Raw genomic sequence first — 25,744 nt, 5'->3', positions numbered from 1 at the left:
GGCCAGGCTGGTCTCAAACTCCTGACCTGGTGATCTGCCCACCTCAGCCTCCCAAAGTGCTGGGATTACGGGGGTGGGTGAGCCACTGTGTCCAGCCAGGGAAAAGTTTTAAGAATTAAATCTTCCATGTCCCCCAGCCTTCTTCCCTATCGCCACTCTATCCCCATGTGAACTATTACCTTGGCCTCATAAGCATGCGCTTAACACTTCTAGGAATTCCCAGAGCCTGAGTTATCTCAGCCTCTGGTGGCCATGACCCTACAAAGTCACAGTGGTGAGTCATGCTTCTCTTTAGGGCAGAGGTCAGCAAACCTTTTCTTTGAAGGGCTGGATAGTAAATATTTTAGGTTTTCCAGGCTATAATATTACAGTCTCTGCCTGAACTATTCCACTCTGCTATTGTAGCAAAAGCAGCTACAGGCAGTAAGGAAATGAGTGGGTAGGGCTGCTTTCCAATAGAACTTTATTTTACCCACCTGGTGAACAAACTCCTCTTCATCCTTCAGAACCCATCTTTTTTTTTTTTTTTTTTTTTTTTTTTTTTTTTTTTTTTTTTTTGAGGCGGAGTCTCGCTCTGTTGCTCAGGCCAGAATGCAGTGGCATGATCTGGGCTCACTGCAACCTCCACCTCCCAGGTTCAAGTGATTCTTGTGCCTCAGCCTTCACTAGGATTACAGGCACCAGCCACCATGCCCAGCTAATTTTTGTATTTTTAGTAGAAACAGGATTTCACCATGCAGGCCATGCTGGTCTTGAACTCCTAACCTCAGGTGATCCATCCGCCTTGGCCTCTCAAGGTGCTAGGATTACAGGTGTGAGCCACCGCACCCGGCCCTTGGGGGCTTTCTCTAAATATCCCACCAGATGCTCACATATCCCCAAGAACTCAGCTGAAGCCGGAGCTCCTGAGCCACCGCGCCCGGCCTCAGAACCCCTCTTAGATATTGCCACTTCCCTAATGTGTTCTCTGGTCCTTCAGGACTCCTGCTGTGTGTCTTGTGACTGTTGTGATGGGTCACTTCTACATTCAGGTCTGGTGGCATACCAGCCTCTCCTGCCTAGCTTTGGCCTCGTCCTCATAACCCTGAGCCGTCCTTGGTTGATTCACGCTGCATTTCTGGCTCTGCTTCAAGCCCCCAGGTGGGCCGGCACCAGCATTTTTTTTTTCTTGCAACCTTGAGAAGCAAACACATTTTTTTAAAGAATAAACTTGGTCAGGCACAGTTGCTCATGCCTATAATCTCAGCACTCTGAGGGCCTAGGCAGGTGGATCGTTTGAGCCCAGGAGTTTGACTCCAGCCTGGGCAACATAGTGAGACCCCCATCTCTACAGAAAATACAAAACTATTAGCCAGGCATGCATGGCGGTGTGCACCTGTAGTCCCTGCTACTTGGGAGGCAGAGGTGGGAGGATCACCTGAGCCCAGAGAGATCGCCTGAGCCGGGTGTGGTGGCACATACCTATAGTCCCAGCTACTTGGGAGGCTGAGGCAGGAAAATTGCTTGAACCCTTACAGCAGAGGTTGTAGTGAGCAGAGATCGCACCACGGCACTGCAGTGAGCCTTGATCATGCCGCCGCACCCCAGCCTAGGCGGTAAAGCAAGACCCTAACAAAAATGAAAGAATAAAAAGGCTCTTCTTTAGGGTCTTTTAGCAAGACCCTAAAAAAAATGAAAGAATAAACTGGGTGACCCTGTCTCTTAAAAAAAAAAAAAAAAAAAAAAAAAAAAAAGATGAAGAAGGTGAATTTTGTGGAGCTAAGCAATGTATATACGTGGACCTATGGAATGGAATGGACATTGGAGACTGTAGACGGTGAGGTGGGGAGGCGGGTGAGGGCGGAAAAATTTCCCATTGGGTACGGTGTTCACTATTCAGGCAGCATGTATCCTAAAAGCCCAAATTGGCCTAGCACAGTGGCTCACTCCCATAATCTTAGCACTTTGGGAGGCCAAGATGGGAGGATGGTTTGAGCTTAGGAGTTCAAGACCGCCTGGCCAACATGAGACTGTGTCTCTATTAGAAAAAAAGAAAAAGCTGGGTGCAGTGGCTCATGCCGGTAATTCCCACACTTTGGGAGGCTGAGGTGGGCAGATCATGAGATCAGGAGTTTGAGACCAGCCTGACCAACATGGTGAAACCCCATCTCTACTAAAATTACAAAAAAATTAGCTGGGCATGGTGGTGTGTGCCTGTAATCCCAGCTACTCAGGAATCTGAGGCAGGAGAATCGCTTGAACTGGGAGACCAAGGTTACAGTGAGCCAAGATCGCACCACTGTACTCCAGCCTGGGTGACAGAGTGAGACTCTGTCTCAAAAAAAAAAAAAAAAAAAAAAAAAAAATCCAATGTCCAGACTTTACCACTACACAATATATGCATATAAGAAACCTATACTTTGTAGGCTGGGTACAGTGACTCACCCCTGTCATCCCAGCACTTTGGGAGGTTGAGGTGGCCAGATCACCTGAGGTCAGGAGTTTGAGACCAGCCTGCCCAACATGGCGAAACCCCGTCTCTACTAAAAAATATATAAAAATTAGCCGAGTGTGGTGGGTGCATGCCTATAATCCCAGCTACTCAGGAGGCTAAGGCAGGAGAATTGATTGAACCCAGGCAGCAGAGGTTGTAGTGAGCCGAGATCACACCACTGCACTCTAGCCTGGGTGACAGCGCAAGAGTCTAAACAAAAAAAGACAAGAAATTGGTATCGGTACATTGCTACTTAATACCCTCCTGGTGTACTTTTGGTGTCACTAATTCTTCCATTCAAATCCTTTTGCATTGAGAGTCTCCTGTGGTCTTGGACAGCTAGCTCCTCAGTCTTTCCTTGTTGCCCGTGACCTTGGCAATCTTGAGTGCACCGGCCATATTCCTGCAGGGTGCTCCCAGTCTGGGCCTGCCTGATGTTCTCTCCAGTAGACTGGAGTTGTGGCTTCAGAAGCAAATCCACTTTAAGTTGTTCTTCTGAGTGCGTTTTTCATGGTTCTCCTGGACTCTTACCTTCCTAGGTTGGGTTTTGAGGACCCTGGAGTTTTGGGAATCCCAAGTTTTGGGGCAGGTTCAGTCTTGCTCATCCCCACAAGCCTCTTGCTGCTACTGGTGCATGGCCAAGGCCTGTGGGGCCAAGTCTTTATCCCCTTGGGAAGCTGCTCGGGAGGTTTATTCAGAGACAAGGTCAGGAAGCATGTGGGCTGGGAAGAGCATAGCAGAAAGAGGGTCACGGCTGTTGGGTTTCAGAGTTGACAGGCTGCCTCTGGATGGGGTGGGACGGGAGCTGAGATGGAGCAAACTCAGGGGAAGGGTCAGGTCTAGGGGGTTGTCTGATGATGTCACTTATAAGAGCCACTATCAGAGATTTTTTTTTTTTTTTTTTTTTTTTTTTTGGATATAACAGAGTTTCACTTTTGCTGCCCCGGCTGGAGTGCAATGGCGTGATCACGGCTCACCGCAACCTCTGCCTCCCAGGTTCAAGTGATTCTCTTGCCTCAGCCTCCTGAGCAGCTGGGACTACAGGCGTGCACCACCACGCCTGGCTAATTTTTGTATTTTTGGTAGAGACGGGGTTTCACCATGTTGGCCAGGATGGTCTTGATCTCTTGACCGCATGATCCACCTGCCTCAGCCTCCCAAAGTGCTGGGATTACAGGCATGAGCTACAGCACCTGGCCAATTTTTTTTTTTTAAGTGACAGGGTCTCTCTCTGTCACCCAGGCTGGAGCACAGTGGTATAATCATGGCTCACTGCAGCCTCGATCTGCTGGGCTCAAGCAGCCTCCCAGGGAGCTGGGACCACAGGCAAGCACCACCACGCCTGGCTAATTTTTTAATTTTTTGTAGAGATCAGGTCTCGCTTTGTTCCCCAGGCTGGTCTCAAACTCCTGGCCTCAAGCCATCCTCCCATCTTAGCCTCCCAAAGTGTTGGAATTATAAGCATGAGCCACCGCCTACAGCCAGAGGTCACATTAAATGACAGACAGACCCTCCTGGGATGCGGTGACTGGTTGCCCCTGGCTTTCTGGGAGAGCCTAGTCGGGTGGGGAACTGCAGCCTTGGGTCAGGTGCTGTCTGCCCAGAAGCGGGACGCCACATGCCCCTTAAACTTGCCCCCACCACTCTAACTTTGCCTGACTCTGACCTCCCTTCCAGCTCCAGGACACGCGCGCCCCGAGCCCGGGAGGCATGCTGAAGCCAGGCGGCTGGCAGGATGAGTGTGAAAGAGGCAGGCAGCTCGGGCCGCCGGGAGCAGGCGGCCTACCACCTGCACATCTACCCCCAGCTGTCCACCACCGAGAGCCAGGCCTCGTGCCGCGTGACCGCCACCAAGGACAGCACCACCTCGGACGTCATCAAGGACGCCATCGCCAGCCTGCGACTGGACGGCACCAAATGCTACGTGCTGGTGGAGGTCAAAGAGTCGGGCGGCGAGGAGTGGGTGCTGGACGCCAACGACTCGCCCGTGCACCGGGTGCTGCTGTGGCCCCGGCGGGCGCAGGACGAGCACCCGCAGGAGGATGGCTACTACTTCCTGCTGCAGGAGCGCAACGCGGACGGGACCATCAAGTACGTGCACATGCAGCTGGTGGCGCAGGCCACGGCCACCCGGCGCCTGGTGGAGCGTGGCCTCCTGCCGCGGCAGCAGGCGGACTTTGACGACCTGTGTAACCTCCCCGAGCTGACCGAGGCCAACCTCCTGAAGAACCTCAGGCACCGCTTCCTGCAGCAGAAGATCTACACATACGCAGGGAGCATCCTGGTGGCCATCAACCCCTTTAAGTTCCTGCCCATTTACAACCCCAAGTACGTGAAGATGTACGAGAACCAGCAGCTGGGCAAGCTGGAGCCGCACGTCTTCGCGCTGGCCGACGTGGCCTACTACACCATGCTCAGGAAGCGCGTGAACCAGTGCATCGTGATCTCGGGCGAGAGCGGCTCGGGCAAGACCCAGAGCACCAACTTCCTCATCCACTGCCTCACTGCCCTCAGCCAGAAGGGCTATGCCAGCGGCGTCGAGAGGACCATCCTGGGTGCCGGCCCCGTGCTGGAGGTGAGCAGGGAGGCGGGTCCGTCTGTGGAAGGGGGCCTTTGTTTGGAAAATGCGTGTTTCAAGCCAAAGCACCGTGGCTCGCGTCTGTAATCCCAATGCTTTGGGAGGCTGAGGTGGGAGGATTGCTTGAGCCCAGGAGTTCAAGATCAGCCTGGGCAACATAGCAAGACCCTCTCTCTATTAAAAAAAAAAAAAAAAAGATTAGCCAGGCAACCACAGTAGTGCTCACCTGTAGTCCCAGCTACTCACATCCTGAGGCAGGAGGATTGCTTGAGCACAGGAGTTCGAGGCTACAGTGAGCTATGATCATGCCACTGCACTCTCGCCTGGATGACAGAGGGAGAGAGACTCTGTCTCAAAAAGAAAAAAAGGGCCGGGCACGGCGGCTCAAGCCTGTAATCCCAGCACTTTGGGAGGCCAAGGCGGGTGGATCACAAGGTCAAGAGATAGAGACCGTCCTGGTCAACACGGTGAAACTCCGTCTCTACTAAAAATACAAAAAAATAGCTAGGCGTGGTGGCACGTGCCTGTAATCCCAGCTACTCAGGAGGCTGAGGCAGGAGAATTGCCTGAGCCCAGGAAGCGGAGGTTGTGGTGAGCCGAGATCGCGCCATTGCACTCCAGCCTGGGTAACAAGAGTGAAACTCCGTCTCAAAAAAAAAAAAAGAGGCCGGGCGCGGTGGCTCAAGCCTGTAATCCCAGCACTTTGGGAGGCTGAGGCGGGTGGCTCACGAGGTCGAGAGATTGAGACCATCCTGGTCAACATGGTAAAACCCCATCTCTACTAAAAATACAAAAAATTAGCTGGGCATGGTGGCACGTGCCTGTAATCCCAGCTACTCAGGAGGCTGAGGCAGGAGAATTGCCTGAACCCAGGAGGCGGAGGTTGCGGTGAGCCGAGATCATGCCATTGCACCCCAGCCTGGGTAACAAGAGCGAAACTCCGTCTCAAAAGAAAAAAAAGGAATTTCAGGCCAGGTGTGGTGGCTTATATCTGTAGTTCTTTAATACCAGTGGTTTTTGGGAGGCTGAGGAAAGAGGATCACTTGAGCCCAGGAGTTCAACATCAGCCTGGACAACATAGCAAGGACCCCTCTCTACAAAAACAAAACAAAGCACGAAGATTAGCCAAGTGCAGTGGCACATGTCTGTTGTCCCAGCTATGGGAGAGGCTAAGGCAGGAGGATCACTGGAGCCCACAAGTTCAAGGCTGCAGTGAGCTATGACCACACCACTGCACTCCAGCCTGGGCAACAGAGAGAGACCCCGTCTCTAAAGAGAGAAAAAGTGGAAGTTTTCTGATTGTTGTCATTATTCATACAGGGCAAGGCCAACTGGTCGGGAGGCAACTGCCCTTGGAAAGAGTTTGTGACTCACAGTTCCCAAAGAAGAGGGTGCAATGCCATGGAAGGCCACAGGGGGAAGCACTGAGACTCATCAGGAGGCCGAGGGAGAGAGGGATAATGGGAGCCCGGAGAGGCAGGAAACTCTACTGTGATTTTCATGCATCGGAACGTACTAGGCAGAGTAAGCTGGCTTAGGATTGGCTTGTTTGAATTATTTCGGGCTCTGAGGCATAGGGGCTGCCCCTTGTCATCAGGTCCCAGGGCCTGGGGTGACAAGGGTAGGGGATGGTGGGCTAGAGTGTGAGAGCCCCGGAGAGGAGGTGGCTGGGGTGTAGGCTCTGGACTGGTTGGTTTGCATTTGGAAGACAAGTCCTGAACCATTTCTAGGAATTGGCTAGAGCCAATCTAGGAATTGGGAAGGGGCATCTCTCTGGGGTCAGCCAGGCCCCGGATGTCAGAGCATCAAAAATACAGAAAATACAAAGTCACCGGGTGCAGTCACCGGGTGCACTGGCTCATGCCTGTAATCCAAACACTTTGGGAGGCTGAGGCAGGTGGATCACCTGAGGTCCAGACTTTGAGACCAGCCTGGCCAACATGATGAAACCTCGTTTCCACTAAAAATATAAAAATTAGCCGGGCATGATGGTGCGTACCTGTAATCCCAGGTACTCGGGAGGGTTAGGCAGGAGAATCACTTGAACCCAAGAGGTGGAGGTTGCAGTGAGCCAAGATCACTTCACTCCAGCCTGGGTGACAGACCAATACTCCATCTCAAAAAATAACAAAGTCACCGTTAATGCACATTTGGAATCCAAAATGTGGTCATTTGTTCTTAAGGTACCTGAAAGAAAAGCCTAGGGTATTCAAACCAGTTTGAGGAGTGCTTCACAGGGCATTTCTAGGGGGACCAGCAGGGTGGAAGGAAGCCAGCAAGGTGTACGGCAGGCTTGGGGGTTAAGGTGATGGGGAGGCATTGTCACAGAATAGGCAAGGGGAGGGGCCCCTTGGTTTCACTGTAGAGGCAGCAGAGAAGGGACCAACCCAGGCTCTCATGCTCTCTACCTCCTGTTCATTGCCCTAATCAGCCAAACCCTATCGGAGCCCTCAGTGTGCCGCTGTGGGTGAGTCTTGTGGCCACAGGGCTGCAGAAGTGACCACATAGCACCCGTCATTCTGAGGGTTTTAGGACGAGGTCTATCCACATGTCTCAGAACAATGAAACTATGGTCACCTGGTGAGGGCCAGGGGCAGTATGTGGCCTCAGGGGTCTGCACCTATGAGTGTACGGTCTGCCTTTTTTTTTTTCTTTCTTTCTTTCTTTTTTTTTTTTTTTTTTTAAGACGGACTTTTGCTCTGTTGCCCAGGCTGGAGTTCAGTGGTGCAATCTCAGCTCACTGTAACCCCCACCTCCCAGGTTGCTGGGAGAACAGGTGTGTGCCATCACGCCTGGCTCATTTTTTGTCTTTTTAGTAGAGACGGGGTTTCACCTTGTTAGCCAGGATGGTCTCCATTTCCTGACCTCATGATCCACCCACCTCAGCCTTCCAAAGTACTGGGATTACAGGCGTGAGCCACCGTGCCTGTAATCCCAGTACTTTGGAAGTACTGGGATCACCGGAGGTCAGGAGTTTGAGACCAGTCTGGCCAACATGGGGAAACCCCGTCTCTATTAAAAATTAAAAAATTAGGCCGGGCGCGGTGGCTCAAGCCTGTAATCCCAGCACTTTGGGAGGCCGAGGCGGGTGGATCACGAGGTCGAGAGATCGAGACCAACCATGGTCAACATGGTGAAACCCTGTCTCTACTAAAAATACAAAAAATTAGCTGGGCATGGTGGTGCGTGCCTATAATCCCAGCTACTCAGGAGGCTGAGGCAGGAGAATTGCCTGAACCCAGGAGGCGGAGGTTGCGGTGAGCTGAGATCGCGCCATTGCACTCCAGCCTGGGTAACAAGAGCGAAACTCCATCTCAAAAAAAAAAAAAAAATTAAAAAATTAGCTGGGTGTGGTGGTGGGCGCCTATAATCCCAGTGACTCAGGAGGCTGAGGCAGGAGAATAGCTTAAACTTGGGAGGCAGAGGTTGCAGTGAACCGAGATTGTGCCATTACACTCCAGCCTGGACGGCAAGAGTGAAACTTCATCTCGAAATTTTAAAAAGTAATAACAATAAATTAGCCAGGCATGGTGGTGCGTGCCTGTGGTCCTAGCTACTCAGGAGGTTGAAGTGAGAGGATTCCATGAACCCAGGAGTTCAAGACTGCAGTGAGCTGCACTCCAGCCTGGGTGACACAGCAAGACTTTGTCTTGAAAAAATAAATAACAGGCCAGGTGCGGTGTCTCACACCTGTAATCTCAGCACTTTGGGAGGACGAGGTGGGTGGATCATGAGGTCAGGAGTTCAAGACCAGCCTGGCCAACATGGTGAAACCCTGTCTCAACTAAAAATACAAAAATTAGCCGAGTGTGGTGACACACGCCTGTAATTCCAGCTATTTGGGAGGTTGAGGCAGGAGAATTGCTTGAACCCAGGAGGCGGAGGTTGCAGTGAGCGGAGATCGCACCATTGTACTCCAGCGTGAGTGACAGAGCAAGAGTCTGTCTCAAAAAATAAATAACAACAAAAAAAATGTAGTAGGTGAATGAACAAGAGGGTAGATCCAATGTTTATCATGTCAAGCATTTTGCCAAATGGGACCAGGCAGGTGGGTGAACACTTGAGCCCTGCAGAATTAGCATGCCCAGCCCCAAGATCTCAACGTGGCATGGCCAGGAGGCAGGACTGCCACCAAAGCCTCAGTTCAGGGTCCATGTCCTCCCCACCATGCTGCTGCCTCCACACCACCATCTCCCTAGGACCCTCCACGGCATGGATGAGTTTCCTGTTGCTTATACAACAAAGTGTTAGGGGCAAGGCAGCTCCAGCAACAGTGATTGAATCTCTCCTGGTCCTGGAGGCCAGAAGTCGGAAATCAAGGCATCCTCCGGGCTGCACTCGCTCCCAGTTCTGGGGGAGGACGCTTTAGGCCTCCTCCAGCTTGTCTGGGGGCTGCAGATGTACCCTGGCCTGTGGCCACATTGCGTCAGTCTCTGCCTCTGTCGTCAGGGATGTTCTTCCTGTGTGTCCGTGTCTTCACGTGGCTTTCTTATAATAAGGATGCCACTCATGGGATATAGTGCCCATCCTACTCCGGTGTGACCTCATCCTACCTGATTGCTTCTGCAAAGATCCTGTTTCCAAATAAGGCCACATCCACAGGTTCTGGGGGTGAGGATGCGGATGTAATTTCAGGGGCGGGGGGCACAAGTCAGCCCACAGCAGCCACCGTCAAGTCCCACTTGGTGGTGGCATCTGGTGCCTGGGTCCCTGAGGGCTGCCCCAGTTCCTCGATCGTCGTGGGGGCTGGTAATTCTTCCCCGGATGCCAGCAAAGCTCCTTCCAGCCTCTACGCCTGCACAGTCTCCAGGATGCCTCTGACGGCCATTAGTCACCCTCTGTGAGTCAGACCCCTGGTCCTGCCAGGCCGCCCTGCTTGGGGCCTCAGCAGCATGAGCCGGCGAAGCCAGTTTTCTCCAGCGGTTCTAAGCCGCTCGAGGGTGGTGCCCACGCCGGCTTCCAAAGTAGGCTTGTGCCAAATCCACGTCATGGCAATAAACGTGCTTCCTGGGGCAACCGTTTGCAAAGGGATACGATTGTCTTCACTTAGAGCTGGATTTCTCAACCTGGGCTCTGCTGACATTCAGGGCCAGATGGTTCTCTGTGGGAGGGAGTTGTCCTGTGCATTGAACGGCATTGAATAGCATCCCTGGCCTCCACCCACCAGATGCCAGGAGCACTCCCCACCCCGCAGGTGTGACAACCAAGAGTGTCCCCAGACAGTTCATTGAGTAGAGAGGTATGGGACAGAACCACCCACTGGGAATAGAGCCGCTGTCTTTGAGTTCTTCCCTTAAGAAGTAATCCCTGTTCCATGCAGCCACTGAGCTTTTAGATATTATCCATGAGTTCCATCTGTTCTCTGCTAACCTGGGAGTCATTTTTTTCTTTTTCTGAGACAGGGTCTCGCTCCGTTGCCCAGGCTGGTGTGCAGTGGCGCGATCTTGGCCTGCTGCAACCTCCACCTCCTGGGTTTAAGTGATTCTCGTGCCTCGGCCTCCCGAGTAGCTGGGACTACAGGCGCGCACCACCACACCTGGCTAATTTTTGTATTTTTAGTAGAGAACGCTTTCACCACGGTGGCCAGGCTGGTCTGGAACTCCTGACCTGAAGTAATCCATCCACTTCAGCTTCCAAAAGTGCTATGATTACAGGTGTGAGCCACCGCACCTGGCCCCAAGAATCGTTTTCTAGTAAGAGGAATAATTAGCTAAATCGTGCCTCGGGCCCACTGGGTGTCAGGGTTTGGGCTTCATGATTTTCATCCATCATCTATCTCTAAACTCTCACGGCAGCTTTGCCCATTTTCAAGATGAGGAAACCAAGCCCCAGAGAGACACGCGGATGTGCAAGTTTCCTGAGGCATCTATAATAAAAGTATTATGGGCTGCGGGGCCTCCAACAGCAGGAATTGATTCTCTCAGTTCTGGAGGCCAGAAGTCGGAAATCAAGGTGTGTGCAGGGCTGGGTCCCTCTAGAGCCTCTTAGGGAGAATCTGTCCCAGGCCTCTCTCCCAGCTTCTGGTGACTCCGGCCGTCCTTGGAGCTCCTGGGCTTGTGGCCGCGCGGCTCTGCCCTCTGCCTCCGTTGTCACCTGGCCTTCTCCCTCGTGTGTGTCCAATCTTCCTCTTCTTTCTCTCATGAGGACTCTGGTCCCTGGACGGAGGGTTGACCCTAATTCCAGGATCACCTCATCCCAAGATGCTTATCTTCACGACATCTGCAAAGATCCTCTTTCCAAATAAGGGCAGTCACAGGTTCTGGGGATAAGGACTTAGACATGTCTTTTTGGGGGGCTAAAAGTCAACCCACCACAGGTGGACTCCCCAGGCCACACACACCACAGACAGCCGCAGCCAAACCCAGGGTTTGAACCCGGCCTGAGCCCCGGCCCTCCGTTCAGGCTGCCTCTCCGCTCTCCCCTCTCGCCTGGGTTGCGGGAAGCCGGAGATCAGCACAACTCTCGGCGTTGATCGGGGACTTTTTCTCAGCTCCCTGAAAGGAGAAGTTGAGCTGTTTTGAGGTTTGGGTGTCGCTGGGTGCACCCCCCCACCCCTGCCTGCCCCGCAAGGTTTGCAGCCTCGCTGTGCAATGCTGACCAAAAAAACAGGAAGGGAACGCTGTGGAAAGCCGGTTCCAATCAGCTGATCTGCCCGCTGCTGCAGTTAACTGTCGCCATCACTTTTCACCAAGTCTGGGGGCGGCAGAAGCCTCCCCATCCTCCCCGTGGCCACTTGCCTCTCAGGGCGGGCGCCCCCTGACAGCGCGGGGGTGTGGATAGAGCAGCCTGCAGTGTCGGCCACTGGGGCTCCCCGTGAAGCACACCCAGAACACGCTCCTCACCCTGCGCCTGCAGCCTCAGATCCTCCAGGCCTCGCTACAGGGCCCTCCTTCTGAGAGCGGGCTGAGTCCAGGGGGCCAGGGGCTGGGGTTCCCTTCATCTGCCTTGAACTGCAGCAAGCCAGCAGTGTGTGTGGGCTTTCATTCTGAAAGCAGAAATGAAATCAGGATCCGTGCTTGTCAGGCTGTCGTCCCAAGGTTCCCAGGACTCCATGGAGCCCCTGTGGCCCAGCCCACAGTGGGACACTGTGACAGTGATGAGCTGCAGGGCGCAGACACCCCTAGCTGGTGGGACCGAGCTCACCCAAAGTCATGCCAATGTCAAGGCATTCCAGTGACGGACTGAGGAAGGGCCCTGAACCTGCCGCTGCCCCAGACCCCCCTCTTGGGGCAAAGGAACCTAGGACCTGTACCCACCTGGACCCGGTCGTCAGCTTCTCCTTAGGGGCCCCACAACCCAGTCTTATGTTCCCCCTGACTCCCCCAACCCCTCCGCCATCAGCCAGGCCACGAGCTCTGTTCCCCCATCCACGGTCAGCACTGGGGCAGGTCCAGCCTGGCAAACCACCCAGACCACAGTGCCTTTATCCACCTCAACCTCCGCCCTCGAGGACACCTGCCTGGGCCACGTCCTTTCCCCCTGAGTCTGTTGGGTGAAACATGGATGGATGCCACCCTCCACCCAGTGTTGGGGGCATTGTCTCATACATCATCCTCACCCCATCCTGATGTGGGCAGACTAACCACCCCCACCTGACATGTGAGGAAACTGAGGCACACGAGCCACTCAGCAAGGGTGGCAGAGATAGAAGGTTCTGGAACCAGCGGTGTGCCAACTCCCATGCCTCTGAGGTTGAGATTTCTGTTTAAGAGTTTATTGGGATATAATTTACCTATTTGCTTATTTATTGATAATAGGTAAATTATATTTATATCTGTAGTTTATAAATATGTAGATTAAATTATATCTGCAGTTTGTAAATCTATAAATTAAATTGTATCTGCAGCTTCAAACTCCTGGGCTCCAGTGATCCTCCCACCTCAGCCTCTCTAGCAGCTAGGACTACAGGCACACGCCACCACACCTGGCTACTTTGTTTTTATTTTTTTGTAGACACAGGGTTTAGCTATGTCGCCAAGGCTGGTCTCAAACTCCTGGCCTCAGGTGAGAGTGTGCAGTTCAGTGGCATTTAGTACACTCGCAGTGTTCTGCAACCATCGCCTCTCTCCAGTTCCAGAACATTTCCATCCCCCCAAAAGGAGACCCTGTCTCCATCAGCGGTCACTCCCCACTCGCCTCTCCCAGACCCTGGCAACCACTCATCTGCGTCGTGTCTCTGTGGATTTGCCTGGACATTTCAGATCGATGGAATCTCTCACACTGTGTGGCCTCTTGTGTCTGGCTTCTGTCACTCGGCATCATGTTCTTGTGATTCATCCACATTGTAGCATGGGTCAGTGCTGCTTTTTCATGGCTGCATCATATTCCATGGTGCGGATGGATGATGGACTGTAAATTGTTTCTCTGCTCACCAGTTGTATCAGCATTTCATTCCTTGGTATAGCTGGTAGGTGGTTGGGGTTTTCCTGGACCCCTGCCCCAGCCAGGCCAACCTCCCCCCATCAGTGGCCCTCGCAAGAACGGTGTTGGGAAGTGGGGGTATTGACACTCACACAGGATCCCCTGGAGACTGTCATGAGCCCTGGGAAAGAGGACAGCAGTCCTTTCCAGCAGGCTGCTTCGGGCATGCTGATGGCTAGAGCAACGAGGGACACCAGATGGGACCAGGAGCAGGGGTGGGAGGAACACAGAAGGGGGCAGGGGTGCCCAGGTACAGCAGGGACGTCCATCTGCACGTCCCGCCCAGCCTACTGAGAACCCAGTGGCCAGAGGGAGGCTGGCTGCAGGGAGCAGGGCAGACGGGCCAGGTCACAGGGGCCCCTGGGCTCATGCAGTAGCGTTTGCACGTGGCTTCCCGAGTGACAGAGAGGGAGTCCTGAGAGCAGCCTCAGCTTCAGGGATGTGTCAGATCTGAGGCTGACGGCCGAGGACAGAGGATCCCAGGGGAGGAGGAGAGGGCCTCAGAGATGGCCTGCAGGGTCTCTGCCTGGAGGCCAGTCCTGGAGTCCTGGTGAGTTCAGTTTGGGGTTCTTTGTTCAAGCAGCTGATGGGGAGTCCAAGGGAGAACTGAGCGACAGCCACACAAAGAACCCACAGCCCCAGAGCTCATCGGGCCTCAGAGGCCGTGACCCAGTTGCATGACCCAGTCAGAGAAGGGCCAGGGGCAGACAGCAGGCTGGAGCACCTCCTGTCCAAGCACTCACCCAGCCCTTGCCTGTTAGCCATGTGGGGAGGTGAGCTTGCCAGGAGAAGCAAGGGTTGAGAGGGGGTGTGTGGCTCCCCTCTCATAGGGGGACGTTTCAGGGCATGGGCTGCAAACCGGAGGACGCTCAGGGTCAGGACAGGGTCAAGGCCTCAGAAGGCAGAAGTCACCCATGTCACAAGCCAGCAAAGGGAAGCCGGCGTTTGTTTGAGGAAGAGCAGTACCTGCAGTTGGCGCCTGTCTGTCTGTCAAAGGGTCCAGGAGCCCCCAGCGGCTCGGGTTATGTCTGTGTCACAAGAATGCAGAGGTATTTGAGGCTGAGGGTCCCTAAGACCCCTTGTCACTTCGCTGGGCTGAGGGAGAAGGAGGCTGGGGGCATCAGCGGGGTGGGTAGGGAGCTTGGGGTCAGGAGGATCTGGGGCAGCGGCCTGATACACTCCAGAGGGAGATTGGCATGCCAGCATGTCCAGGGCCAGGTCACGGGGAGCAGGGCCAGGGTCACTGGGTACCCTTCCTCTCTCGGGCACACTGCTATCATGGGGGAAGAGGAGGCAGAGTGAGGGCTCTCAGGAGTCCCTCTTCACCCTTACCCCACCAGCAGTCAAGGCTCAGGCTGGCCCAGGCCATCCGAAAGGCTGGGAAGCGAGATGGTTATCCATGCAAACATACGGGTCATCCATCCACGTGGGCAGGCGTGTGTGGGAGACGGGGCAGTGCAAGGACAGAAGGAGGAGGTACTACCTGGCCCTGACCACGAGTACTGAAAGTTCTGGAGGGGGGGTAAGGTGGCCACCCCGGGCACCACAGGAAGCGAGGAGAGAATCAATCTCTGGCCACCTGTCCACCCTGTGTGGCCTCCCCGAGCTGTCTGCAAAAAGGTGGGGGGAAGCAGTTTTGGGGGCCCCAGGTCTGCAGAGCAGCCCAGAGGAGGAGGTAGGAGCTGGGGCCCAAACACAGGGCAGGGGCAGGGCAAACCCCATAGGCGACAAGAAAGCGGAATAAGCCGTCACATAGGATCAGTTTCAGACTCACAATCAGAAACCCTTGGGGACAGTAGTCACGCTTCCTGGTCCAACTCTGGTTCCCAATCCCTGCCCTGTTGATACGGGGGGGCCGGATCATTCTGCTATGGCCAAGCTGTCCTGGGTACTGTAGGGGAGCTGAGCAGCATCCTGGTCCCTGCTCGCTAGGAGCCCATAGCACCCCCGCCCCCAGACCCGACAACCAGAAACATCTCCAGATGTTGACAGGTGTTCCCTGAGGAGCCGAACCGCCCCAGTTGAGAACTGCCGTTTTAGGTCAACTGGATGCGTAGATCGATTTCATTGCAACAGATGTTCTCTGCCTAAATATTTTCAGATTCTTTTTACCTCAGTAACGTCGTGCCATTGGAATTACACATCAACCCGACCGTATTCGGCGCCATTTCGAAGTGGTTGTCGGGGGTGGCAGGGAGCAGTTTCGGTCCGGCGTTCTGCCTCATCCCTGGGGGGGAGGTGGCTGGTGTGCCTCCTCACCTCTCACCACTTGCCCGCCCAGAGGACAGTCACTGCCCACCCACGACCAGGCATGTCATGTCCCCGTGTCACTGACCGTGGAGTGGCCCTAGGTGTGTGAGGATCTGGCTTTCCAAGAGCTTGCCCTTCCAGGTAGACTTTTGAGTGACGTGTTACCATGTCGTTTTTGTTTGGTTTGGTTTTGATTTTTGAGATGGAGTCTTGCTCTGTCGCCCAGGCTGGAGTGCAGTGGTGCGATCTCGGCTCACTGCAACCTCTGCCTCCTGAGTTCAAGCGATTCTCCTGCTTCAGTCTCCCGAGTAGCTGGGAGTACAGGCAGGTGCCACCGTGCCTGGCTAATTTTTTGTATTTTTGGTAGAGACGGGGTTTCACCGTGTTAACCAGGATGGTCTCCATCTCCTGACCTCGTGATCCGCCCGCCTCGGCCTCCCAAACTGCTGGGATGACAGGCCTGGCCTGCCATGTTGTTTTAAGACTTGCTCCGCATGCCAAAAACCACAGTCCCCGATTTGAGGATCTCTGTCTGGGCTGAGAAGTGACACACTCCCTGCTGGGGATTTTTGCAAAGGAATGTAATCAAAAAGCTTTGCTTGTCTTCTGAGACGAGCGAGTGCTGGTTTGTGCTTCCTGGCTTCTGTGGTCCTCCACTCCGTCCTCCCTGTCCTCCCGGGTGACTTCTTGAAACCTGTGCCAGGTGCTGGCTGTGGCTCAACTCTCCCTCCTTTGAGTATCTCCCCAGCGGGAAACAAACCAGGGGCCGCTGCCAGGGAGGAGGATCAGCGGCCAGAGATTTCCCCACTTTGGCAAAACCTTGACACGTTTCATTATCGCTTTTGGTTCCCTCAGCTGCTTGCCCCCACCTTTTTTTTTTTTTTTTTTTTTTTTCTATAAACACTTCGTCTTTTTAGTGTCTTTTTATTTTTTATTTTTTTTAACTTAAAAAAAATTTTTTTTAGAGACAGAGTTTCACTGTGTCACCCAAGCTGAGGTGCAGTCATAGTTCACGGCAGCCTCAACCTCTTAGGCTGAAGTGAGCCTCCTGCCTCAGCCTCCCAGTTAGCTGGGACTACAGCCACATGCCACCACACCAGCAAGGTTTCATTTCTTTTTGTATCTACCAGGGGTTGGCACACTACAGCCCACAAGTTAAATCTGCTAGTGCCTATCTCTACAAATAAAGTTTTATTGGTGCATAGCCGCGCCCACACATTTACATATCATCCCCGGCATCTTTGGCACCATGAGTACAGAGACGAATAATTGCACCTGAGGCAGTACATGGCCCGCAGAGCTGAAAATATTTACATCCTGGCACTTTATAGGAATTTGTTTTCCTTTGACCACCCCTAGTACACCTACCGTTTCATAGAATGTTCCAGAATCCCATAAAGGTGAACATTTCACAGATGTCTTTTTTTTTTTTGGAGATGGAGTCTTGCTCAGTCGCCCAGGCTGGAGTTCAGTGGTGCAATCTTGGCTCACTGCAACCTCTGCCTCCTGGGTTCAAACAGTTCTGCTTCAGCCTCCCAAGTAGCTGGGACTACAGGCACCCACAATCACACCTGGCTAATTTTTGTATTTTTAGTAGAGATGGGGTTTCACCATGTTGGCCTGGCTGGTCTCGAACTCCTGACCTCGGGTGATCCACCCACCTTGGCCTCCCAAAGTGCTGGGATTGCAGGGGTGAGCCACCGCGTGCAACCTCCAGATGTCTTCTGATCATCCACTCAGCTCTCCCTTCCCAAAAGTAACGCAGCCAGCTTTCCCTCCTAGATCCCGACAGCCCAGACCACCAGCTGGAATCTCTGCATACGTATCCATGCCATTTACACATATACAGACATACGTGTTCATAAATGTCCATTTCCCCACACAGGGCCATAAAGAAGTATGGGGAGCCAGGAAAGGAGGATGCAGACACAGACGTCCCACAGGGTTCGGCAGGGCTGGCTCACTCTGTCTCTCTGGAGACAGGCAGCTGGGAGTGGTCGTACAGCCCATGCGTTTGGGACCTGACCGAGGCTAGCCAGAGCTGCGTGGGGTCCTCTCCCTGCCTTGCACCCTCACAGAGCTGAACATCAGCAGGCCCCTTCTCTCGGAGGGTTTCCAGCTGCCTCCTGGGCTCTGAGATACGTGCATCCTGCCTTCAGGGCACACAGTCTGCCAGGGACCCAGCAGGACCCTGTCACCCTCCTGGTCTCCCACCAGCCTCCTTCCTCACTGCAGCTGACAGGGCCTGACCAGAGGTGCATGGCCAAGGCCACAAAGCCCCCAGGAGGAAGCTGGTGTCTGGGGTGTCAGAAGTGTGACTAGGAGCTTGGAGGGTGCATTGGAGCTTGCAGTCAGGGGATACTTAAGCCAGAGGGACAAGCATGAGGACAGGCATCCCGAAGTCGGGTGGCCGGGAACAAGGCTGTGGTTAGCGTGACCCGGCAGCATTCCAGCCTCGGTACCTTCTCCCTAGCTCTGGAGACAAACCAACAGCCCTGGGTGTTCCCTGCACAGAGAGCAGGGGGCGCTGGGAGGGGCAGCCTGGATGGGAAAGAGGGAACGGAGGGAGGGGTGCAGACCACAGAGAGGCCCCTCCAAGCTGAAAAGAGGGACACATCAGAGCCGAAGGTGTCTTCGATGGATATGGAGAGGATGGGGGTGCCCTGCAGCCGGGCGCTAAGGCCCCTGGCACCACCAGAGAGGGTGCAGGCTGTGTTGACCCTCAGGAGGAAGGGGAGCCCACCCCCAAATCCCCGGGTACTCCCTGGGCCTCCTTTCTGTGCCCTGCCACATGAAACAGCACAGTCCTGACGTTTGGAATATGATCTAAGGCTATTTTAGACAAAAGGGGAAGTTATATTTTGGGGAATGCTGCATCTAAGAGAAGAGTGAAATTACGGGGTATATTTTAAGCACCATAAAAAGGTCTCCTTGGAATTTGGAGAAAGTTGATTAAAAGCTGAAGCATGAGGTCTGGGACACCCCTGCCATGGCCCTGCCCTCCCCGAATGTTCTGGGGGTTTTACTGCTGCAGGATTATAGAGATGGGGGACCCATCTGTCTATCTGCGATGTCCGCCTCAATGTTTGGGTGGGAGCGTGGGCAGGCATCAGTCAGCCACAGGGCCTGGCCACTGGTTTGCTTCCTAGTGATCATCCAGGACAGAACCAATTCCTGTAGGCCCTGCCCTGGGCAGCGCAGTCCCCCATGTCACAGTGCAGTTGCCACCTAAGGTTTCTTCCTGTGTGACTCAGCCACAGCAAGCCAGAGCCAGCTCCTGAAATCAGCCCCCTCGGGACCCCCATTCCCAGGAGCCCCCAGAAGCAGCTTGGCATCTTCGGCCCAGCCACTGACTGGGCTTGTGACGCCGGCACATGATGTACCTCCTGGGTAAAGGACAGAAAGGGATGACTTAGCAGCGGTCAGGCATCAGGACCCAACACCTTCCCAAGAGGGGACTCTCTGTAAATATGGATGGTATCATCACTTTTTTAAGGGAGAGTGAATTGCGGCCGCCTCTGCCTTTGTCAGTGTCGTTACAGGATTCTTAGCTGGGTGCGGAGCACTTTTAGAGGCTGAGGCAGGCTGATCACTTGAGGTCAGGAGTTCAAGACCAGCCTGCCCAACATGATAGAAACCCCATCTCTATTAAAAATACAAAAATTAGCCAGGTGTGGCAGCAGGCGCCTATAATCCTAGCTACTGAGGAAGCAGAGGCAGAAGAATGGCTTGAACCTGGGAGTCGGAAGTTGCAGTGAGCCAACATTGTGCCACTGCACTCCAGCCTAGGCAACGGAGGGAGACTCCATCTAGAAAAAAAAAAAAAAAAAAAAAAAAAAAAATATATATATATATATATATATATATATATATATACACACACACATACACACACACACACACACACACACACACACACACACACACACACACAGAATTCTAGTTAGCGGGTATGTGAACCGAGGTTCTCACCTGGGACTGATTTTGCCACCAGGAGATGTTTGGCAACCCCTGGAGACATTTTTGGTTGTCATAGCTGGGGAGGGAGGGATGCCACTGGCTTCTGGTGGGTAGAGGCCACGATGCTGCTAAACCCCGCACAGTGCACAGGACAGCCTCCTCTGCAAAGAGTGACCCGCCTGTACGTCAGTAGTGCTGAGGCAGAGAGACTTGCTGTGGTTTAAAGGACTTTAGAGGTTGCTGTTGAAAATCTGGTCTGGCGCTCTGGACAGAATCTGCAGAGAGCAGTGGTAATTCACAAGCCACCACCTGGATGGAGGCTGGGCACCGTGGCTCACACCTGTAATCCAAGTGCCGTGGCTCACTTGGAGGCTGAGGCAGGAGGATTGCTTAAGCCTAGGAATTTGAGACCAGCATGACAACATAGCGAGACCCTGTCTCTATATTTTTTAAAACTTTTTTAAATGAATTTATTTATTTGAGTCTCAGTTTTTCTCCCTGGGCTGGAGTGCAGTGGTGTGATCTTAGCTTACTGCAACCTCTGCCTCCCGGGTTCAAGTGATTCTCCTCCGCCTCCTGAATAGCTGGGACTAGAGGCATGTGCCACCACGTCCGCCTGATTTTTGTATTTTTTGGTAGAGACATAGTTTCACCATGTTGGCCAGGCTGCTTTTGAACTCCTGGCCTCAAGTGGTCCGCCTGCCTTGGCCTCCCACAGGCGTGAGCCACCGTGCCCGGCCAGTTTTTTTAATTTAATTTTTTTTTTTTTTTTTAGAGGGAATTTCGTTCTTGTTGCCCAGGCTGGAGTGCAATAGCACGATCTCAGCTCACCACAACTTCCACCTCTTGGGCTCAAGCAATTCTCCTGCCTTAGCTTCCGGAGTAGCCGGGATTACAGGCATGTGCCACCACACCCAGCTAATTTTTTGTATTTTCAGTAGAGACACGGTTTCTCCATGTTGGTCAGGCTGGTCTCGAACTCCCAACCTCAGGTGATATGCCTGGCCTTAATTTACATTTTTTTAAAAAATGAAGCCAGCACCTGCATGGAGGGAGCTGTTTGTAGAAGGGGTAAATGATAATAAGATCTTCCTCCAAGGATGATCCTCCCACCTTAGCCTCCCAAGTAGCTGGGACTACAGGCATGCACCACCACACCCAGCTAATTTTTGTATTTTTAGTAGAGACAGGGTTTTGCCATGTTGTCCACACTGGTCCCAAACTCCTGGACTCAAACCATCCACCCACCTTGGCCTTCCAAAATGCTTGGATTCCAGGCATCAGCCACAGCACCTGGCCTGTTATTTTTAGCACACCCCCTTACTTATACGTGGATTGTCAACTTTTTCCCTCAACCTAGCTCCCTGAAGGGACATAGCAGTGGTCCCACACTGGGGTTAGGGAGACGGGGGCGGACTAAAGTCTTGGTGATTCAGACTTCCTTCACCACTGCCGCAAATGAGGGAACCCCAGGATGACAGGTTGCTGATCCCAGCTCTGGAGAGTTGGTCCAAGGAGACCCTGGGGGTCCCAAGAGGCATCCCCCACCCCAAGTTTACAGAGGGAGGCAATAGCACCTTCAGGGAGAAAAGAGAAGTGCTATGGTAGCTGCAGACCCTCCCCCCAGCTCTCCCTAAAGAGGTCACCTTTCTTTTTTCTTTTTTGAGACGGAGTCCTGTCTCCAGGCTGGAGTGCAGTGGCAACGATCTCGGCTCACTGCAACCTCCATCTCCCAGGTTCAAGTGATTCTCCCGCCTCAGCCTCCCAAGTAGCTTGGAATACAGGCACCCACCACCACACCTGGCTATTTTTTGTATTTTTGGTAGAGACAGGGTTTCACCATGTTGGCCAGGATGGTATTGATCTCTTGACCTTGTGATCCACCCTCCTTGGCCTCCCAAAGTGCTGGGATTACAGGCGTGAGCCACCGTGGCAAGGTCACCTTTCTTTACATGTGCAAATGCTCAATTTTGCTGCATTGAAAGTAGTGGAAACCCCGGGTGCGGTAGCTCATGCCTATAATTTCAGCACTTTGGGAGGCCAAAGAGATTGGATCACTTGAGGTCAGGAATTGGAGACCAGCCTGGGCAACATGGTCTCTACTAAAAATACCAAAGTTAGCCAGGCACAGTGCTGCGCGCCTGTAGTTCCAGCTGTTGTGGAGGCTGAGGCAGGAGAATCACTTGAGCCTGGAAGTTGGAGGTTGTATTGAGCCATGATTGAGTCACTACACTCCAGCCTGGGCGACGGAAAGGAAACCCTGTCTCAAAAAAAAAGTACTGGATGTCCTTGCTGTTCAGGTTTGGGGATTGTGTGGGGGAAGCAAAAGTCATCCCAAGATGAAACCTTTCCTAATGATCTGAACACTTGCAGAACGAGCCTCCACTTAAATTCCCCTCTCAGCTCAGCCTAAGACTAGCTCCTCCCATTATGCAAATGTGGTTCAAGCTGGCTACAAAATGAGACTGAGAATCTTTGCAAAAGATACACGATTTCAGGAAGTCATCAAAAGTGGCCTAGAGGCCAGGTACAGCGGCTCAAGACTGTAACCCCAGCACTTTGGGAGGCTGAGGCGGGTGGATCACCAGAGGTCAGGAATTCAAGACCAGCCTGGTTAACATGGTGTAACCTCATCTCTACTAAAAATACAAAAATTAGCCGGGTATGGTGGCATATACCTGTAATCCCAGCTACTAGAGAGGCTGAGGCAGGAGAATCAGTTGAACCCGAGAGATCGCACCACGGCTGTCCAGCCTGGGCAACCAAGTGAGACTCTGTCTCAAAAAAAAAAAAAAAAAAAAAAAGCGATCTGGAGAATCACTCCCCTCACACCTCCTTAAGTCTACGTGGAACAGTCTGAAAAATCATTCCTATATCACAGCCAGGTGTGGTGGCACGTGCCTATAATCCAAGCTGCTCAGGAGGCTGAGACAGGAGGATTACTTGAGCCCAGTAGTTTGGGACACAGGTACCCACAGCCCGGGACAGGCAGGTATCAGTCAGCAGGCAGGGAAGAGGCTGAATGATGGTGGATAGAATCTCAGGAGCAAATGAGGCCATGATGCTGCTAACTTTAAATGATGTAATTCAGGGCCAATTGCAGTGGCTTATGCCTGTAATCCCAACACTTTGGGAAGCCCAGGCAGGAAGCTCACTTGAAGCCAGGAGTTCAAGACCAGCCTGGGCAACAAAGTAAAACCCCGTCTCTACAATAATTAAAATATTAAACAGGCGTAGTGGTATAAGGCCTATAGTTTCAGCTATTCAAGAGGTTGAGGTGGGAGCACCCATGAGCCCAGGAACTGGAGGCTGCAATGAGCTATGATCATGCTGCTGCTCTCCAGCCTCGGGGACAGAGCAAGATCCCGTCTCAGTAAATAAATATTAAGTAAATAAAAGAAAAGCATTTTCAGCTTGGCTCTCAAGTATAAAAAGCAAGTTCAATCCCTTGCTTTATACACAAGGCACACCTAAATCAAAGAGGTTCAGGAAGTTAAAGGGAAAAGCAAGCACAGGTGTAGCAGACTATGAGAAACAGGAGATAGCAGAGCTGCAATTTGGACATAGTTCAGGCCTTGGCACGTAACATGTAGCAAAGATTGGTTATGATGCTAAAAGCCTCACTTTGTAATAAAGGTGTAACAGTTGTGAATGTCTTTGCACCAAGCAACATAGCCACTGCCTTTACATAGTAGACATTTTTTTTTTTTTTTTTTTTTTCTGAGACGGAGTTTCCCTCTTGTCCCCCAGGCTGAAGTGCAGTGGCACAATCTTGGCTCACTGCTCACTGTAGCCTCCATCTCCTGGGTTCAAGTAATTCTGCCTGCCTCAGTCTCCTGAGTAGCTGGGATTACAGGTGCATGCCATCACGCCCGGCTAATTTTTGTATTTTTAGTAGAGATGGGGTTTCACCATATTGGCCAGGCTGGTGTTGGACTCCTGATCTCAGGTAATCCATCTGTCTCAGCCTTCCAGAGTTCTGGGATTACAGGTATGAGCCACCATGCCCTGCCAAAAAGTAGAAAGTGTTAAAGATACCAGGAGAAACACATACACAGCTTGGTTAAGTACACAGAAAATAGGCAAGGATGTTAAAACACCCAAACCACATACTTAAGGCAGATATTGTGGCCATATCATGCACTCTGAGAGAATAAACCTCCTTACTTATACATGGAACATTATCAAAAATCGTTTTTCTTTCTTTTTTCCTTTTTGAGACACGGTCTCTCTTTGTCGCCCAGGCTGGAGTTCAGTGGTGCAATCTTGGCTCACTGCAGCCTCAATCGCCTGGGCTCAAGCGATCCTCCCACCTCAGCCTGCCAAGCAGCTAGGATTACAAGCATTCACCACCATCATGTCTGGCTAATTTCTGTATTATTTATAGGGACAGGTTCTCACTATGTTATGCAGGCTCGTCTCCAGCTCCTGGCCTGAAGCAGTCCTTCTGCCTTGGCCTCCCAGGGTGCTGGGATTACTGGTGTGAGCCACTACACCAGGCCTCAAAAATTATTTATATATCAGAGTCAGGTGTGGTGGCGTGCACTTGTGATCTCAGCTGTTCAGAAGGCTGAGGTAGGAGGACTGCTTGAGTCCAGGAGTTCAGGATCAGCCTGGGCAACATAGCAAACCCCGTCTCTACAAATAATCATTTCTATGTCAGGTAAAGAGAAAGCATTTATAACATCCCATAGTGAAACAATCACGAGTGACACTCTTAACAATGCAATAAAACTATATGGAATTTTTTAAAAGTAAACTTCCATTGAGCAACTCTTAGATAAAGAAGTACAAACATGGCTGGGTGCAGTGGCTCACGCCTGTAATCCTAGCACTTTGGGAAACCGAGGCACAGATCACCTGAGGTCAGGAGTTCAAGACCAGCCTGGCCAACATGGCAAAACTCCATCTCTACTAAAAATATAAAAATTTCCCGGGCATGGTGGTGTGTACCTGTAATCCCAGCTACTCAGGGGGGCTAAGGCAGGAGAATCGCTCAAACCTGGGAAGCGGAGGTTGCATTGAGCCAAGATCACGCCACTGCACTCCAACCTGGGCAACAGAGTGAGACTCTGTCTCAAAAAATACAAACAAACAAAAATTGCAAGTTTTCTAAAAATCATAACAAACACCCATATGTTATCAGAATCCACGGGCTATATTTAAAGTCATGGTAGGAGGATACCACATAGCTGAACACACTTTAGATCTACAAATAGGAAAGAATTTTGAAGTAAATGGATTTATGTCCTATCACAAGCTGGGAAAAAGAACAAAGTAACCCCTAAAGAGAATGATTTGGACGTCAGTTAAATGGGCAAGTTGAGATCGGGTCCGGTGGCTCACACCTGTAATCCCAGCACTTTGGGAGGCTGAGGCGGGCAAATCGCTCAAGCTCAGGAGCTCGAAACCAGCCTGGGCAACATAACGAAACCCCGTCTCTACCAAAAATACAAAACTTTGGGTTTGGTGGCACATGCCTGTGGTCCCAGCTACTTGGAGGGCTGAGGTGGGAGAATTGAATGAGCCTGGAAAGCAGAGGTTGCAGTGAGCCAAGATCAAGATCATGCTACTACACTCCAGCCTGGGCGACGAGTAAGACTCCATCACAGAAAAAAAAAAACTGGATGAGATGAGCCCCAGGGGAAACTTGGTAAATTCTTCAGATATTTTCACAGCCCTGAGAACCAGACAGGACCTTCCCCAATCAAAGCCTGGTTTGTTCTGTATTCTTTCTGTGACCTAGTACATGCTTTTGTGATAACCTAAACCCAAATTTAGTGACATATGTAAGACTTCAGTGACTTGTTTCACACTTGGGTTTTGTTGTTATTTAAGGCTCCCCTGCCCCACCTCTGCAGGGTTTGCTGCGAGAGAGATTTTAGCGCTTGTAGGACTCTGTCGTTCTTAAACAGCCCCGTTCTAGCCCCGGGAGTCCTTGCTGCGTTTCAGTGTTTGATGTGGTGCCATCTGCACCTGTGGCTGACAGTTGGTGTGTCTTGTGAACTGGGGCATATGGAGCTGGGATCACTCAGCTCTCTGTACATCCCTGCCGTCCGTTC

The 25,744-nt window shown here is 52.3% G+C and overlaps 1 protein-coding gene across 6 annotated transcripts in view; it reads left to right on the top strand.

Annotated features, from left to right (window-relative positions):
• Positions 1 to 25,744, top strand: part of MYO9B (myosin IXB) — a 134,568-nt gene that overhangs the window by 24,763 nt on the left and 84,061 nt on the right. For all 6 annotated transcript variants that reach the window (XM_039467069.2, XM_074384428.1, XM_074384427.1 and 3 more), the window contains exon 2: positions 4,151 to 5,048. In XM_039467069.2, the coding sequence (XP_039323003.2) occupies positions 4,209 to 5,048 (840 nt within the window). In that variant the 5' untranslated portion in view covers positions 4,151 to 4,208. The remainder of the gene's footprint in view (positions 1 to 4,150; positions 5,049 to 25,744) is intronic.

The sequence above is a fragment of the Saimiri boliviensis genome, chromosome 14 (assembly GCF_048565385.1).
Source record: "Saimiri boliviensis isolate mSaiBol1 chromosome 14, mSaiBol1.pri, whole genome shotgun sequence".
Classification (NCBI taxonomy): Eukaryota; Metazoa; Chordata; class Mammalia; order Primates; family Cebidae; genus Saimiri; species Saimiri boliviensis.
Note: the sequence above shows the minus strand (reverse complement) of the source record. Positions and strands in the feature narration are given on the sequence as shown.